The sequence below is a fragment of the Manacus vitellinus genome, unplaced genomic scaffold (assembly GCF_001715985.3).
Source record: "Manacus vitellinus isolate BGI_N305 unplaced genomic scaffold, ASM171598v3 scaffold_49_pilon, whole genome shotgun sequence".
Lineage (NCBI taxonomy): Eukaryota > Metazoa > Chordata > Aves > Passeriformes > Pipridae > Manacus > Manacus vitellinus.
In genome coordinates, this window is record NW_021940603.1 from 115,468 (window position 1) to 133,557 (window position 18,090).

An 18,090-nucleotide genomic window follows, 5' to 3' on the forward strand; every position below is an offset into this window, starting at 1 on the left:
GTCATTGGGTATTTAGATAGTCTCTAGCTCCAAGGGTCAAAATATTTTGTTTGTACTGATTGAATTTGGATCATGTCACAAGAATTGTCATTTATGGCCATTGCGTTGTTACATTTTTAATTTTGGAAGCTTGGTTGGATTCCCAGTGAAGAGTTAATCCCATCAGCTTGGCTGTTGGGGTGCTGGGGGGAATGCAGCACCCAGAGGGAGGAGTGACTCAGCCACAGGTGCTGCTGCTGGGCCTGGGAGCCCTGGCATGGGCAGGACTTGCCTCCGTCCCTGAGCTGTGCTGGGGCTCAGCTGGGCACTGCCATCACTGCCTGTCTCTGCACAGGGAGCAGGGCATCTGGGATCCAGGGCTGGGCACACAGAGGGCACAGCTGGACCTGGAACATGGGCTTCTTTTGGTTCTGCACACCAAGTGAAAACACTTGGCACCTTTAGCCAGGACATGAGTCCCCGTTGCTGTCACTGCTGCCTTGCACTGGCTTGGCTGCCAGGAGGAAAAGATGGAAATGTCACTAACTCCTGGTTTGAAAGCACATTACAGGACAAATGGTTTCTTTTTACCCATTTCTTCAAGAGACAGCCTTGTTCAAAGCATTCCTGTTATTGTTGCACTCCATGCTCTCGTGTGTATTGTTGAGCTGTTCCTTTAGCAGCAGGAAAGCATTGAGACTTTGACGTTCCAAAAATGGGTTGTGTTAACTTCTCTTTTTCTTTCACTACATTACAGGTACAGTAAGAATTGAAATGTTTAGGAACATGCAAAATGCAGAAATCATAAGGAAAATGACAGAAGAATTTGATGAGGTAGAGTATACAAATAGTTCTTTAAATATTATGAAATATATTACTGTATGCTCCTATCCTAAATTAAAAATGCAATGGGCAAAAAAACAGTGGGAAAACAATGTCTCAGTATGGGAAATTGCACTGACAAGCAAAGCAGAGAATTTTGCTGTTGGATGAGGAATAACAAGCCAGCATGAGCTTTAGGAAGGAGATAAATGGTATTATTTATAATGAACAACCAACAAGTAATAGAATAATTTGAAAGGTGGTTATAGTCACTCACCTTGACAGGTCAGTGCCATGGGTTGGGTAAGCCCTGGATCTGAAATACTGGTACTGAAAAGTTGGGAATTAGGCATTTTAAGGTCAGAAGTCTAGTGTCACACAAAAGCAGGGAGCAGGCTCACTCCAGGGTGTCACAGAGCCAGGTCTGACTGTGCAGGAACCACCTGGGACCATGTGAGCCCTGGGCTGGACCCATGGAGACCCTCCTGGATCTTTGTGTGGCTTTGGGGACCCCCTTGTGTGTGTGTCCCTCCTGGATCAGGGAGAGCTCAGGGAGAGGAGCACAGGAGGAACTGTAGGGCTCTGATCCCCCTGCCCCTGGCAGTGCCATTCTGGGCCCTGGCATTCACCTCCTGGAAGTGCCACCACACAACAAAGAACTGCAGGGCCTGAGACAGGCAGAACCCTCAGACAGGACCACAGCATTGGCACCATTGGGCTGTTTTCTGTGTGCAGAGTAATGGTCTGTTCACTTGAAATGGCAATTTAAACCAAATAGGAACTTGACATGAAAAGTGCCATTTTGGAACAGTGATGCAGAAAGAAGTACTCTTTCAAAAGATCTAAGCATTTAGTTGAAAACAAGTGTGTTACAAGTCAGACTGTGTGTCTTCTGTCCAAATAAACATGTTGCTAATGGTGAATGCTTTTTAGCTTTGAGGTTTTCAAACTGTGTTTCCTTTGATTTTCACGTATAAAAAGCCGGATATTCTGAGCGTTCCTTTTATTTAATGAGGAAAACAAATGCTGAAACAGGAATTTTCTGTAGGACAGCAATGTCTGTCTGATCAGTTAATTCTAAATGGAATGCCAAGGCTGTGATTCAGAAAGTTAAGCAGGAAAACTATAAATAGAAGCACTGCTCTCTCTCAGGATTTCCTTCTGCATGATTTCCATCTTGTTCATGGCCTTCAGTAGAAGATGTTTCACTGAACACCTGACTGCAGCCATGGGGTGCTCCTTTGCTGTGCTCAGGTGTTCAGGCAGTTTGTGTGCATGGACAGAGAATAAAATTTGGGTGGCCAGTGATGAGCCGAAGGGTTGTATCAATTCATGCTGCATTCTGGCTTAATTACTTTCTCTTTTTAAAACATCACCAAGCAGAGTTATTAAAATGCAGTGGTGTAGTGTAAAATGCAGTGGTGTAGTGTAAATTTTACTTGGGTCATTTAAAAACCAGCATTGGATATGGTGTGTAGTCCAGTCCCATCATATAAAATAAGGGACCAGTGCACTGTCCAAAGGCCAAAGAACTTTGATTTTGCCCAAGGGGAGGTTGTCCCACAGTTGATGGAAGAAAGTATTTTTCAAAAACACTTTTCAAAAACTGTCAAAGTTGTTTCTCAAAGGAGAAACAACCACTTCCTTATGCAGGGCATGAATGTACCTAAGAGCAGGATGTCTCAGAGTCACAGGGTGCATGAGCTTTCTTTCTCAATTACCTAAAACTTCTCAGAGCTTTTACAGTTCTAATAACTGTAGCTTCTGCCTTAACACTTGAGTGGATTCGTGAGAGAATTTGTGGGGTTTAGTATAAAAGCATCAAATTGTTAGTGTTAGACTGCAACTTGGTGAATATTTTGTCCTCCAGGATTATCTGTTGGCATTTCCCTTGGGACACCTCTGCCAGTAGCCCAGAAATCCCAACTGTCCCGTTGTTCCCTCAGTGCTGCAGGAATCATTTGGCTGCTAGCCCGAGTTGCTGCATTCAGGGCAGAGATTGAAGCATTGATTTTCCTCCTCATGAATGGAGCAATGCCTGTGCAGGATTTAAATGGTGGAAATAACTGTTCATTGCTGCCACAAGTTCAGTTTGAGGTGGGGAATTCCATGGACATCGATTGGCTACACTGTTTGGGTGCTTGGCTTCTGAGCAGAGGCATTTTGTAGGTGGATTGCCTCATAATTCTTGTGTTAAGAGTTGAGCAGGTGAACAAAGACTTGGTTTGCTTTGACTTTTCTGAGTGCTGGGCCATCAAATATCACATCAGTGTCACTAATGTGTCATGTTTTTATTGGTGTTCAACAGTAAAAGATCCACTAAATGGGTTTTACTGTAAATTCATTCTTCCCACTTCAGCCAGGTGAGGTGTTCTCGGGGCAGTCTCCAGAAGCCTTTTGAAAGGGTTGTGTGATTTGTGATTGCAGGTAAAAATACACCACACATCTGTGAGTAGTTACACACAGCCCTAGAGATTCTGAGGAGCTGCTCCAAAACTCTGCATATCCCCACCTCTAGAAAGTGTAATTATGTACCAAAGTTCATGTGCAGAGGTCCATCAGATCATTTTGGTGTGGTTGAAATGTGTGGGATTTGATTAAATTTGAGGGGCAGGGGTTTTGCTGCAGGGGAATGTAATATATAAAGATTAAGCACAAGGTTATTTGATTGCAGCTCCTCTACACCCACATTACCACCTTTACATGGTTCAGTCTGGGCAGTACAACATGTCCTGAGGAGCAAAGAGCTTGTTCTGCACAAAACCACAGAATGAATATGTACAAATGGATTTAACTTTGGTACTACTGACTTCTTATCCTGGGGGAGAGATTGAGGCTGGAGCATTATTGCCCTGATGGTTTGGATAATCTGGAATTGGCTTACAAACCAGGTGGCCAGGGAGGTGGTATTCAGGCTTTTTCAGGGAAGGGGCAAAAAGCATGTTCTAATTCTGTGGGGCTGGTCTCGCTGAAATGCAGTTTGTACAGTGAAGCGAGAACAGTCAGGGCAGACTTGGAGAGGAATTAAAGGAACTGAGTGTTCACATGCCTACTCCAATCTTGTAATAGCTTCTTGAAGATGGAGTGGATGAATCTCTAGTAAAATTTCCATTTCCTCTGTCAGAAGGCAAGTTTTACCTCTAGGAAAAGGCTATGTTTATAAGCTAAAACAGAGCTATGTTTACTTTCTGAAAAGATCTCAACTGTAAACTTGAGCAAAGCAAAGTCTGTGGGGAGGGGCAGCCAGTTGAATAGAATATTAACCTGGAGTTGAAGTGGGGCTGGAGAGTGACAGCTTTCAATTACACAAGCCTTTCTTTAGGTTTTGACCTTAAATAATTGGAAATATTCCTTTCTCATGCTTTCCCCCCACTTCCTAACCCAGGACACAAGGAAAAGAATTGAATCTGGATACATATTTTGGACTATATAGAGCCAATAGTGCAAGTGTAAAACAGTTACAATGAAGTCTTTGCAAAAGTGGTTTTGTGCCCCTGAGGTTCCCCGTTTATTGAAGAATAATGTGGGTTTTATTTGTTATTCTTCCTTGGCTTGAAGGAACACGAGCTTAGAAATTCAGCCTGGGACGGCTACAACAGCATTAAAATAACTGAAATGGGCAGCCCCTCAACACTCCCTGTTTTGCTTTCCCTGCCCTGCAGGACAGTGGGGACTATCCCCTCACCATGCCCGGGCCCCAGTGGAAGAAGTTCCGCTCCAACTTCTGCGAGTTCATCGGGGTCCTGATCCGGCAGTGCCAGTACAGCATCATCTACGACGAGTACATGATGGACACGGTGATCTCCCTGCTCACAGGGCTCTCGGACTCCCAGGTCAGGGCCTTCAGGCACACCAGTACCTTGGCTGGTAAGTGACAGCTGCTGCTCAGGAGCTGCTGCTGCTGAGCCACTGGGACAACTCCTCCTGCCTTGCCTGGGATTTGACCAGCACTTAGAATTGTGGAGAGCTTGAGCAAAGCCAGGTGCCATGTATGGTACAGCTGTACTCAAAGTACACGTTTAGTTTGGAAAGGAGTAGGTGGGGCACTGAGTTCTGGTCATACCCAGGGGCCTCCAGTGGATCCTCAGAATCAGAAGTGCTGTGCTTATGTCTTGGAGTTTGTTATTAGTTGTTCCTTTGTTGTATAGAATGTCTTAATAATTTGGTATTTTGGAGTACAAATTCATTCTTAAGGAGTGTCAAGATAATTTTATTATCAGAGAATTTCTGTCCACCAATAAGAACAGTCTGACCTTCACTCTGGAGCAGTTTTAGGTTTGGGAGCACTGGGCCAAGGGTAAAGGGCTCCAGCCACACCACACCTTTCATGCAGCTGCCTGCATGTAAGGAGAGCCCTGGGTGCAGCATAGGAATAGGAATAGGCTTTTCTAGAGTGTATTTCATCAGACCTCTATGTCTGCTGTAAGGTGGATGAATTGCTCTCTACAAGTAACTGGTTTTCTCCAATTACAAAGTAATACCAGGCTTGGATGTTGGTGCTTAAAGCTGGTCATGTCAGGTGACAAGGAACACATTTTATTGCAAGGTTCACCTTTACAGAAATGTATCAGAATCTGAATATTGCTACAGCCAATATTTGTTACTGATTTAGTCTTTCCACAGTCAGCCTCATACAATTTTGCTCAGTTTCTGAGTGTAATACCCAGTGTTCAAGAGAGTCAATCAGAATTTGTTTACAATTTCATCTCTCTTTATGAATTGAAGCAAGAAGCAAGAGGCAGATTTCCAATGATACTGAAAAAACAACTCAAATCTGGAGTGGAGTTTGATTTTAAAATTGAAACCCCAAACCTTCAGCTCACAGTGACTGAACTCTTGTAAACTCATCCCCTCGTGCTTTTCATGTTACTCAGCAATGGGCTGATAAAACCTTGAATTATGCAGGTGAAACCTTCCAGGTTTAGAGTTTCCTCTACAAATGGAGCATTCAAAGGTGAACACTGTTTGAGCCACAGGTAACCTGCTGGAAATATCTGCCTGTTATTTAAACTGTATCCCTTTCCATCTGATGCCATCTGCAATTCCAGGGGATTTTGATTTGCTATTTGCTCAGATTGGGGTTGATTGTTTCGTAGGGAAGAGTTTATGGAGTGGGGTCTGTGCACTCTCCCTTGGATTGGTTGGTCCATCCCTGCATGGGATGTTTGGAAAGTATGAGGAAGGAAACAGCAGCACACGTTTGAGATGTTACCCAGGGCCTCTGCTGTGTGGAAGAAGGAGTTCCCATTGTTTGGAATGGATTGTGTAGCTGGAAACTTGTAGCAAGGAAAAGCTGAAGCTAAAGCCAAAGTTATCACAAACTAACTTCAGTTACTGCAACAGTTACACTGTACCTGACAGTGTGCTGGGAACAGGACCTGCCAGAGATCTCCAGCACTTACCAGTGACAATACCAGGACATTTACTTATTTGTTTGCTTGTTTTAACGAGCTTGAGAGCTTTGTTTTGATTCTGCAGATTGCCTTCAAGCTGTGTTTGCACATGTAATTATGCTGCTGTCCTGCAGAGCAGAGGTCCACATGATGCCGGGGAGCTCAGTCTTGATCAAGTTTATGAAAATCTACTTGTAGAATTTCAGTTCTGGAAGGAGTGTTTCTAAGGTCCTTGTTTTCAGTTTTCCTCTGTGCCAGTCAATTTGAATGAGAAATTATTCACTGTAGCAAGAAACTTAAGGCAAGAAGTACCTGTGGGTTCCCAGCTTTGAGCAGTAGCAGGATAAGTCAGAGCAGCTTCTCTTCTGCATTGGTGAGGTTGCTTTCCAGATGGCTGTGTGCCAGGGGGAAGTGGGTGTTTTCTGAGAGTGTGGATATGCTGAGGAAATGGGAGTTTTAGCTCTGATTACAGGTAAAGACTCAAGTTCTGTCTTCTGCCTTCGCAGCTATGAAGCTTATGACTGCTCTTGTGAATGTTGCCTTAAACCTGAGCATCCATCAGGATAATACACAGAGGCAGTATGAAGCTGAGAGGAACAAAATGATTGGCAAAAGAGCTAATGAGAGGTTGGAGCTGCTGCTTCAGAAAAGAAAAGAGGCAAGTGAAAAGATGATTTTTTTTTTGCCTGTTCACGTGCATTCCCTCCAACAGAAAGCCCAGGGTGGTTTGTGACTCGAGTGCCATAGTGAGAAAGAAATGAGTTCTGCAGTGGTGTTTGTGTGACCTCAGACCTATTACTTGGGCTACATTAAATCCTGTGTGAATACATTCAGCTGAGTTTGTGCCTGTTTTGCGCTCACAGGATGATTCCTGTTCTCAGGCTTCTCTGTATGACCAGGCAGGAAGAGTCTCAAGTTGTAAGTAGTGACTGTTCTGATTATGCAAAGAGATTCTGACAAGAGGATCACATTGTCCCTCCCTGCACTGCCCATTTCTCCCTCTGATCCCTGCAGTTATTCCATAGTGTCTCATTACTGCTTCTTGTTGGAGCTGCTTTCAAAGAACACTGCAGTGGGGCTGTAGAACCTGGACTCAGGGACAAGAAGCTGGGGAGACATTGAAGTCACTTTTCAAAAGTACCAGTCTGGCATTAGGGGAGAAAAAACATTAGAAGGTTGCTGTAATCATCCCTAAATAATTTAAAGTATTATATCATAGGAAATTTCAGTTTAGAGTTGTCCTTAAAAGAAACTTAAAGGTGACAATTAGAAAATTAATACATATACAGCCAAACAGCCATAATCTGTAAAGATGCCAAGTAAAACTCATGAGAGTGATTGAAAAATTGAAGTTTATGTGACTTTGATTAAAATTTTTTATTTTTAATATATTAGTTTTGAATATATTTCCTCCACCACAGTTTTACTCTGTGGTAATTAAGGTTGTCTGGGTGCTTTACCTGTGTGCACCTTAGAGTCTTTTAGTATAACTTTGACTCAGAATTGCTTGACTTTATAGTCTTTGTTTGGGGATAATTACAATTGTGTATTTTTTTTTACCCCTATATCCTTAACACAATTATATTTGATTTTCACAGTTCTTAAAAATCATGCATTAAGGCACAAAGTAAGAACAATCTCTCCATGCAAGAGAAACATTTTAAATGAAATATCAAACTGAATGCCAGCTTTAAAGCATTTTGAAAGGCAAAATAGCTGGAACAGAGCTTGTATTGCAGTTCCTGACATAATGCTGTGTATTCCCAGGGTTTAACTGTGCTGAATTTACAGGATATTCTGTGCTGGCACTTTGTTAGACGATTCTTTTTATGAAGTGCCATCATAATAAACCCTCCTAAGCACATCCACACGTGTTTCTCTTCCTCAAGTACCAGAGGGACAGCTGCCAGGCTGAGTGTGGCAGGTGAGTGTGAGGCAGAGGGGCTGGAGCAGTGGCTGAGTGTCCCTTGCCCTGTCACCCCCTGCTCACTGCTGGGGAGTCTCTGCCTTGGCAGGGGCCCTCTCAGCTCAACTGGGGGATTTCTGGAGCAATCTGCCATCAAACACAGCAAGTTGTGTTGTAGCTGCTGCCAGGAATTCAAATCTCCTGCTTGTCATACGTGTCTTTTTGAGCTTCTGAAACTGCCTGCAGAGTCAACAAGAGAGTGTTTCCCTCATTCCTCACTTAGGTTCAGGAGTGGGGAGTATTAAATCACTTTTGCGTTGGTGAGAGCAGGAATCCCAAGACACAGATGTTCTCTCAAGATGTCTGAAGTTAAGCACTCAGATTCAAGTGCATGATCTAGAAAAGCTGAGAGTGTAAAAAGCAATTACAGTTTCAGAGAAAATTCATTACTGAATCTAAAATACATCTGGGAATTGTAGCCTTTAAATGTTAGTACACAGAGGTAGAAGGGAGCTCACATGGACCTACTGAATGGCTGATTCTGCTTCTACACCAGCTCTGCCCCAGCACTGGAGACCTGGACCAGATGATTTGTGTTGATAGTGAGCTGTGAATTCTGGGCAGAAGAGGGAGGAAGCCATCCATGCTCTCCCTTCGTCTGTGCTGCTTCATTTTGCTCTCAAACTAATGTCATCTTCAGCGTCTCAACTGTCTCGTGGCTCAGGAAGCCCAGTCTGTCCTACCTCCTTTCTGTGCTGTGTTCACATCCCAATGATTCCTGCCCAAGTTCTCCAGGAGCTCCCCTTTCCCTGTCAGGGCTGGGGTAGTTTCTCAGAAAGCCTCCTGAGCTCCTTGGTTCATTCCCATCCCCATTTTACTGCACACCCTGTGCCTCTCCCCCCATGTTCCCGTGGATGTTCACCGGCCTGCGGAGTCACCCAATGGAGGAGTGGTTAGAAATTCATGCTCCCCTTTGGGTTATGAATTCTTGAGCAAGCAGTTAGTCTGTGCATATTTGGGTTGAGCTGATGCTGAAAGCAGGGCTGTTCCCAGAAACTGTGTCTAGATATGCTTGTTTGGTGTAGAGCCCTGTGGTGCACACAGAGCTGGGGGGCACCAGCTTTACCCCTTGTACAGAATCCCTTTTACTGTGGAATTCATTTCTTTGGCAATTCAGTCAAGAACACTTCATGCCTTGCTTTCCCCATGTGCAGAATGGAGACAGCACCTCCTTACAATTTAGGAAACTGGGAGACTTCATTGACTGATTTCTGCAAGCTACTTATGCTCTTACCTGGAAGATACTGTAGAAATATTTATAAACAAGGCTTGAAAAACATAAGCCCCTGGGTGAAAGTGTTTGTGAGCTCCTGCCATGCAGGAAGTCAAAGAAGCTGCCTCTGGCTGTGAAATATTTTATCTGTTAAATATGCACACCCACAATTATCCAGGTTTCATTATTTTACACATATGTGCATTCTAGCAAGGCTCTGTTGTGGTTTTTGTGCTGAGAATATGGGCACATTTCCATTCCCACACATCATGGGGCCCTGCTTGGACAAAAGGAACACCTCATGGAAGAACGAGGGCTCTGGATGTGGGAGCAGGGCTGCTCCTAGAGCTGAGTGTATAAAATTGGTGCCATCTTATTTAAAAAGATGCATTTAGGTGTAATTAAGTCATACTTACTTAGTGTAGTACAAAAGCTGACAGTATGAGAATGCTGTAATTAATTCCAAGTTGTGTTAGCATATTCATTGGCACAAGGTGAGCTTCCAGTAGTACTTGCAAAACATGCCCATATTATGTAGGAAATATAAAGTTTTTTAAAAAACCTCTCATATTTATAAAACACCTTTCTTTTTTGGGATTGGGCTTTGGGTTTGGTTTGGCTTTTTGCAGCCTAAGGCCTGGATGTCACACGTGCTCCAATTCTGGAAAGCGTCCTGGTTCTGAAACCCCGTTACCCTGGGTGCTGAAGTTTGAAACAACTGACAGTCAGACTTAAGATTGAGAACATCTTCAGCTACTTTCTCTAAACTGAGCATTAATTTTGTCCAAATTAATCTTTGCAGCTGTCACTCCCTCAGCTCAGTCTCACTGTGGACACAGCACTGCTGACATTACTGAACAAGTCTCTGCTTGTCTTATCTTCAGTAGCAAAAATTGGTGATCACTTCAAAGGCCTAATCTGAAACTGCATTGATGTTTGTAGTGAATGTTGATTTTCTTCCATTAAGACATTGCATGTGTAAAAGTAAATATATGTATATGCACACAATACAGGCACTTGCTGGAAAAGCAGAAATGGAGATTCCTCTAAGGTGCTCTTCTGTGGTCTTCCAATGTTTCCTAACCAGGAATTGTAGAATATCAAATTATAACAAGCAATGGGATTTTATTTATTTGTTTTGTTTTGTTTTTTTGCAGCTCCAAGAAAACCAAGATGAAATCGAGAATATGATGAACTCTATTTTTAAGGGTATATTTGTTCATAGATACCGGTAAGGAAATGCTAACAAAGTACAGCCATAACAAATGGCAGGGGCAGGTTCTGTGCTGATTCTCTTGAGCTGTAATATTGTAGATGCCACAAAAGCACTATGAAAAACACTTGAAGTTGTGAAAGAACATATTAAGTGTAACCCCCTCTTAATTCTACAATAGAGCCCATCCACACAACTTTGTTCTAATTCAGTAAAATGGCTTTAAAGAGCTGTGGGAATGTGGGCTTTGAATGTCTGTGATTTGAAAAGAAGAGTTGTCCAGGGTGGGAGCTCAGGCTGGACATACCTTAAATTCATCAAATGATCACTGCATATCTTGGCTGCTGAGTGTCTTTAGCCTTCCTGGCCTTTTGTATGGCTTGGATGTGAAGCAGATTGGGAATATGGCTTGTCAGAGAGCAGAAGTCTTTTAAAATAGATTTAGGGTAGTTCTACATCACAAGATGCCTCAGAGCATCTGCAGCACCTTAGTGCAACCAGCTCTTTAAATGTTAATTGACTTACTGAAGTCAGAAGATAAAATTCAAGGATACTAAACTATGCAATTAACCTTTCAGTTTTAAATTCTGGTTTAAAGTTTTGGAATTTCTGAAATCTTTTAGAAAAATGACAGAAAGCAAGAAAGGGTGTATGAGCAGAGGGTTAGAAGGTGGTGAGGAGCCCATAGTTCAGTTGGACAGAGGAGTGATTGTAAATATGGAGAAAAACAAGCAGGAAAGCTGGACAGGTTTGTGCTGAGAAATATATGAGTGTGCCCCGTGGAGCTGGAGCTTGGATCTTCAGTACCCAGCCTGGTCTGGAAGGGAAGGTTGTAGTTTATGGTCAGTAAGCCCTGAGCTGCCTGGCAACAGAAGGGTGGGTGTAGGGCCAGCAGGTAGAGGAGTGTGTTGGGTCAGCAGAGCACTCACTGTTTCCTTAGGAAAGCAGCTTCCATGACAGGGAGGTAAAAAAGCTAAAGAAATTAAACCCTAAGAGTATTCCCATTTCTGTCCCCTCAGAATTCAGCATGTTATATCAAACAAGAAGTCACCTGAAAATATTTTCCTAGTAGTTCATGCTCTTGTGTGGGGTTGGGAAAAGACTCTACCTGTTACAGTCTGGTTTTATCCTCCCAGGCCCAGGGGGATAAAAATGGAAAGCATTTCAAACTATTATCTGCTTTCATAATTTCTTAGGCATTCCTTCTCTCAAACAGTTCAAATGTTTTATAAACTTGACATGATTTTACAGTCCTTAGACCAAGTGGTAATGACTACAAAAGAATGTTATTTTAATTACTCCTAGAGAATAAATCCTGTCCCATAATGGGATTCAGCCTCAGCCACAGTGATTCATGCCTAGGGACCTTTGTAACTTAAATTACAAGTCCTTGATCTAAACAAAACCCCCAGAACTCTTTCATTCAGAATGTCTTCCTACTGCTGTTCTTTCTGTAGATTGGCTTCAAATGTACTGGAAGATTCCAATGCTCGCTTCTCTCATTAAATAAAAAAAAAGACTTGCAGAAATAACTGAACAGTGTTCTAGGTGTGATGCTAGTCTAGTGTTAACAGCAGATTTGGTGGAAAATTGAGATATTCCTAATAAACATGCAAGAAATGTCCTCACCTCATTGCATATTTCCTTATCTTGTTCCTGAATCACTTTTTCTCAGTATTTCTGTGCTGGTTTGTGACATATTTGGTTGTCCATTAATTTTATTTTTAATCTAAAACTGAGAGCATCAAAAGGAAGACATGAGAGTAAATTCAGGGTCAAGGTGCTGAGCTCATGTTGACCGTAAAGCAGCAGAGATGGTGATGGGAAGAATTCTGATTACAGTCCTACTTCATAATATCCTTTTGTTTTCAGTGCTCACAGAGCTTTTTCTCCAGATGTGACTGTCTCCCAAAACAGAACTAGGACAGTTTTGGCTTCTGGCAGAGCAGAATGGGGATCCTGGGCCTGAGGGACACGGTGGGTGCAGGGTTTCTGCAGGGCACTGAGCTGTCCTGAGGGAATGTTTGGGCAGGACTGACAGTAAAGGTAAAACTGGCAAAATCTAGATGACGTTCTGTTTTTATGGGGAAGGTGCTTGTCTCCTTCCAAGGTGTTGCTTTCCCTCCTGCTGAGTAAATAGGAGGCTGGTGACAAGTTACATGGGAATTGCACTCTGGGAAACCAGAGGGTTGCATGAGCAAAAACTAGAGGGGATATTGGATGGCAGTCTTGTGAGGAAGCAAAAACCAGTCAGCACAGGGAAATGAAAACCCAAACCAAACCAGAGAAAAATCCGTTTCCCTCCACCCTAAATGTGTTATCCTAAGGAGGTGAAACATATCTCCTAGGTGACAGGAAAATGTATTATGGTTTTATGTCTTTATAGAGTCCGGAAAAAAAGGTAGAAAAGACATTTTTGTCCAGTTCTCCTCATAATTATATCCTCAAAAAGTTTACAAACTACTGAGCAGCCCAAGAGACAGGCCCAGCTGGGTTCAACTGGCAGTGGTATGTTATTGTAGAGCTGCAGCATTCCCTGTCCCTTGGGTGAGTGGGAATTTGGGATTCCAGCTCTCAGAAAGCCCCAGGCAGGTGAGGCACCCTCCTGTTCTGTCTTTGAGGAAGTTGCATCACGGGGGATCTCTTTACCAAGAGTAGGAACTATGACCAGGAGCTAAACTGTATTGAACTGTGTAAAGATTAGAAGAATTAGAGTTTAATGACAAGGAATTATCTGATGCACAGAAAGGCATAAAGGTTTTTGGGCTGTACTGTGTTTGTGGCAGCATTGTATGGGCATGGAGTCTGTGTTAGTGATTCCTGCAAGGACACAAAGGATTTGAATTGGTGAGAGTTACCTGGGAGATGCTGGTGGGGTGGGAAAGGGTGCCACACAAGTTCTGCCTCTTCAGCAACTTGAGTGTGTTTGCTAGTCCCACATGCCTTATTCATGGTTCTTTCCCCTTTTCAATTACACTGAAGGTGTTAAATTTTTATTACACTAAAATCTTTTAATCAGTGGAATAGCCTTTTTTTTTTTTTTTTAAATTAGCAGCTTGGAGTGAGTGTCTGTCCATAGTGCCTGGGGATCCCAGAGGAGCTTTTCAATCAAGAAGCAGTTTTTCCCTGTCTGCCTGGGGAAGATTGAATGCATGCTTACAGAAAACATTGTTTCTCCTGATTTTTGGCTGGCTGTGCTGCACGATTAAATAGTTGTTGACATTTGGGTTCTTTTTGGGATGGCCATTAAATCCTTCCAAAATTCTTCACAGTCAGTAAATTTCTAAGGTGGTGAAATACCCTACTTGGATGTGAGGCCCTGGGCTGTCATCCCCTCCTGGAAATGCCTTTGTGGCTCCTTTGTGTTGTTGTGGCTGCCCTGTTTTCTTGATTCACACAGGCCAGTCCTTTAGACTGTGCTGTAAGTCTTGCATTCTTGCTTTTAAAATAGTTGTAGAGTAATTCCATACAAGGGAATTGCTAATCTAGTTTAGTGTAAAGCAGTACACAATTAAATATATATGTATGAATATATTCATGGTTTTAATTCAGACTTGTCTCCATTGTGCTGCATTCCCCATAACGAATGCAACTGCTAACCCTTGAATGTGAGATTTTAGCACAACTGTCCTTACACTTCTCAGCCTGTTTGAGAAATGCCCATCCTGTGGTTTGTCTGCACTGTGGGTGGACACCTGCCCTGGTTCTGAGGTTGGAGAGCCTTCAGGGGGTGTGTCAGAGCAGCTCCAGGGGCCGTGTTTGGCAGTTCTGAAGTCGGTGTGTGTCTCGTGGGCAGGGAGGGCTGGCAGCGGTTGGGACCTTCCCCAGAGTTTCCCTCCCATTCCTGCAGCAAATGCCTGCTTTGTGCTGGTCCATCAGCACAGTTTCCTCCCTGGAGTTTAGAATTCCTGTAGAGGTTTCCCATCTGGCCCTGTGGGACACTGTGACTCCTGTGGAGCTGTGGGTGTCACCGGAGTCTGGAAGGTCATGGACAGAGCAATGGCACCGAGGGAGGTGGAAGTACATGGGCAGTTCCATTATGGAGTGATCATGGCTTTGTTACACTGCTTTGGGGGTGTGAACTTGTGCAAGAAGTGTCCTGACCATAAGAGTGAGTGTATTTTATTTATATTTGGTAAAATTGAAGACTTTAGGAAAAATACATTTTCTCTTATTTTGCAGTTATTCTCTTACTTGGAGCTTGGAATTTCTCTCTTTCTTTTTTTCCTGTAAATTGAATTTCATTTTGGGGCTCTGTTGGTCTGTTTTAGAATTAAATTGATGTTTATTACTTTTCTGAGAAGATTTTTTTAATGAAAATACAGAACAAGAATCTCAATTACAAGCAAGTGCAGTGTTTGTTAAGCACCAGGCATTCCCTTCTTCTGTGCAGTGGCTCTTTCTGTTCCTCTTTTATTGCAGCTGAAGTTTGGAGCTGTGAAGCAGTGCCAGCTGGAGTGGCACAAGTGCTTTCTCACAGTAGCAGATGTCTCAGAGCTGAGATGCCTGAAGGGCCAGATGGCCCCAGTCCCTTTCCCGTTGTTGAGCCGTCGTTCCTGATTAGTGGCTGTGCCTTGCTCCCTGTCAGGCAGGCACAGAGTGCCAATCACATGGAAATCCTGTCCATCCCTCAGCTCTCTGGTGATCTCTCCAGACACTTTCCTGCTGCCCCTCCTCAGGGAGCAGCTGCTGAGCCTGCCTGAGATGTGTCTCTGCCTCTCCCATCACTTACCACAGTCAGAATGTAGGAGAAAAGCAAGAAAACTGGAGGAAACCAATGTTGAAGTGCAAACATTCCCCTAGGGTTTGGGGTAGGGCTCTCATGTGGGGCATGAAATGATATCTGTTTATGTACCAAATTCCATTCTGCTCCTCTGGCAGGTGCCTTTGGTTAAACCAAATAACTTTTCCCACTTTGCAGTGGTTCTGCACCTCGAGCTGGAGACAGCCAGGGCTGCAAAGCAAATGTCAGGGACATGGTTTCAGAAACAATTGTCCAGAGGAGGTCTGTAGCTTGGATCATAATTCTCTTTGAAAAGAGAGAGGTAAAAATTGGAGTTATAGACTGTGAAGCAAACTAGGCTGAGAATTGTTTTACACAGTGGAAATATCATATCAGAATATAGAAATACTGAAATTATTAGATCAGTGAGTTCAGGGACAAAGGAACAGAAAACCAGTGAGATGGCAGTGGGAACAGTGACAGGTCTTACCTAGTGAGGCTCATCAAAAGTAAAAGCACAGTATTACAGATAGGGCAAGGGGATTGAGAAGTAAATGCTCTGTACTCTGGTTCATACTTGTTCTGTCCTTTTTTCCTTGGTAGTGATGCTATTGCTGAGATTAGAGCTGTCTGTATTGAAGAAATTGGAGTCTGGATGAAGATGTACAGTGATGCCTTCCTGAATGATAGTTATTTAAAATATGTTGGCTGGACACTACACGACAGGGTAAGTATTGTGTATTCCTGCCCTTGTGTTACTGATATTACTGCCCAGGCCATGCTTTGTGTATCGTCCTTGGCTTACAAAGACATTGTTCTGTTTTCTAACCTGCTCCCTTTAAACCAGGCTGTCTCTAGGGATGTGCTTGCACTGGGATGCAGCACTCCCAGGCTGCCTGGGTTCCTCTGCTGTTGGTGTTCTCAGGCTCTGATGGAACATGCCTTTCTTCTGATTACAAGAGAAAGAGAAGCCTCCTTGGGCCACTCATGAGAACCTCTGTCTGAAGCAGAATGGAACAGAGATTTCCACATGTCTTCCATTTACATTGATCAAAGGTTAGGGGCAAGAACATCTCTGGATCCCCAACAGACACCACTGGCTCCACAACCAGTGGAGTTCTCATCAATTCACTTTCCCTTGAAGAGTCTTTTCAAGGTTCCCTTTAGCTTTTTCTTCAAAAACTTGTTGAAATGCCAGGTGGAGGCAAAAGGATTTGTATCCAGAGGGGCTTTTCTGTGTCAGCACAGCTCTCAGTGCTGGTGGCACCCACAGCACACCGTGGGGTGGGAGCAGCTCTGAGACCCACCAAGGTCCTGCAGCAGGAGTAGCCCCTTCTGAACACTGGTGGAGCAGGGCTTTGCACTCTGGCTAGGGGGAATTTGTATACCAGGCAGAAGTAGGACTGGCTGTCCTCCTACTCCCACCAAAACCTCTAGAAACACTTGTTTTACTCTAAACTCTTTGCTAACATTATCCAAGGAAAACAAAGGAGACCTACCTGTGCTGTTGAAATGCTCATTAAATTCCAGCATCCTGATTCAGACCATTCTCTTCTTCTAGAAGCACTGGTGGAAGAAATCAAAAATTTTCAAGTTCATTCTGATGACTTACATAACTGATATCTAACAGCTGATTCTTTAAAAAGATGATTTTTCAATAACTTCAAACATCATATTAACACAGAGGATATGACTCGGTCACTTGTTTGCTGAATCACAGAATATTCTGGGTTAGAAGGGACACATAAAGATCCTCAAGTCCAGCTGAAGAAGTCTGAACAAGATCAGTTAGAAAGGCTTTCACAACTGGAAGAAGTTGGCTGCTGCTGGTTCTTGCAGCTACAGCTGACAGGGATCTGCATTCTGCCTTGATTTGGATGAGCAATTTCCTTGTTAAGAGTATCCTTTATGCTCTAGAGACTGGACATGGGATTTCTTCCTCTCTAAACGTGAAGTTCTCAAACTTTTTCTTTACAAACTTTCCCCAAACTTTTACATTAGATCTCATTGTAAGAAGTTGAGCAGGAGGAAGATCCTGCTCAGTGCTGCACTGGACCCCGAGCAGTGTGGAGTCCAGAGACACAACCCTGTGTGTCAGGAAAGCTTGGACATGGGAACACGGCCATCCCAGGGCATGGAGGCAGAGCTGCTGCTCCAGCTGTGCCCCCTTGGTACCACTGTGTGCCTCACTGGTGCCATGCTCCAGGAGGGAAGATAAATCAGTGGGGAGGGCAGCTCAGAGGGGAGCATTAGCATTTTACATGTGCTGGAGGGCTTCACTTTTTACTGGGACTTATAATTTAAAATAAATTCTCCCTTGAATAATTGCAGTGCGATTCTGGGAGCACATCCTGAACCTTGCAGAACATTTCCACAAAGCAGCACTTGCAGAATGTGGTCAGGGTTGCAGCTGGCAGCTCTCAGCCCCTTGCAGTGTGTGTGAAGTCCATCCATCTCTCCCCTCACTCCTTTAACCATCTGTGAAATGCAGCCGTTCCTCACGGCGCTGTCTCTGACTGGTGTCAGCTTCCCACACCCTTATCTGTCACATCCAGAGATTTCTCATGTCATGTCCAATACTTTCTCACATCCTCTTCAGTTAGTTTAACCTCAGGCCAGGGTCTAAGTCATCTGCCTGCAGCCTTGACATATGTTTACACCTCAGCTTTTTAAAAATCGACATGTTCCTTCATGTTCCCTCACCAGAGAAATTTTAAATTATGGTGTTATGGTAAAAAAATGGCCCATCTGGACCAGGCACAGAGGAATCCTGTCAGGCTG

The 18,090-nt window shown here is 43.6% G+C and overlaps 1 protein-coding gene across 2 annotated transcripts in view; it reads left to right on the top strand.

The window, feature by feature from the left end:
* Positions 1 to 18,090, top strand: part of STAG1 (stromal antigen 1) — a 155,873-nt gene that overhangs the window by 89,709 nt on the left and 48,074 nt on the right. For both annotated transcript variants that reach the window (XM_029962663.1, XM_029962662.1), the window contains exons 6-10: positions 737 to 813; positions 4,464 to 4,668; positions 6,701 to 6,852; positions 10,531 to 10,604; positions 15,913 to 16,036. In XM_029962663.1, coding sequence (XP_029818523.1) covers positions 737 to 813; positions 4,464 to 4,668; positions 6,701 to 6,852; positions 10,531 to 10,604; positions 15,913 to 16,036 — 632 coding nt within the window. The remainder of the gene's footprint in view (positions 1 to 736; positions 814 to 4,463; positions 4,669 to 6,700; positions 6,853 to 10,530; positions 10,605 to 15,912; positions 16,037 to 18,090) is intronic.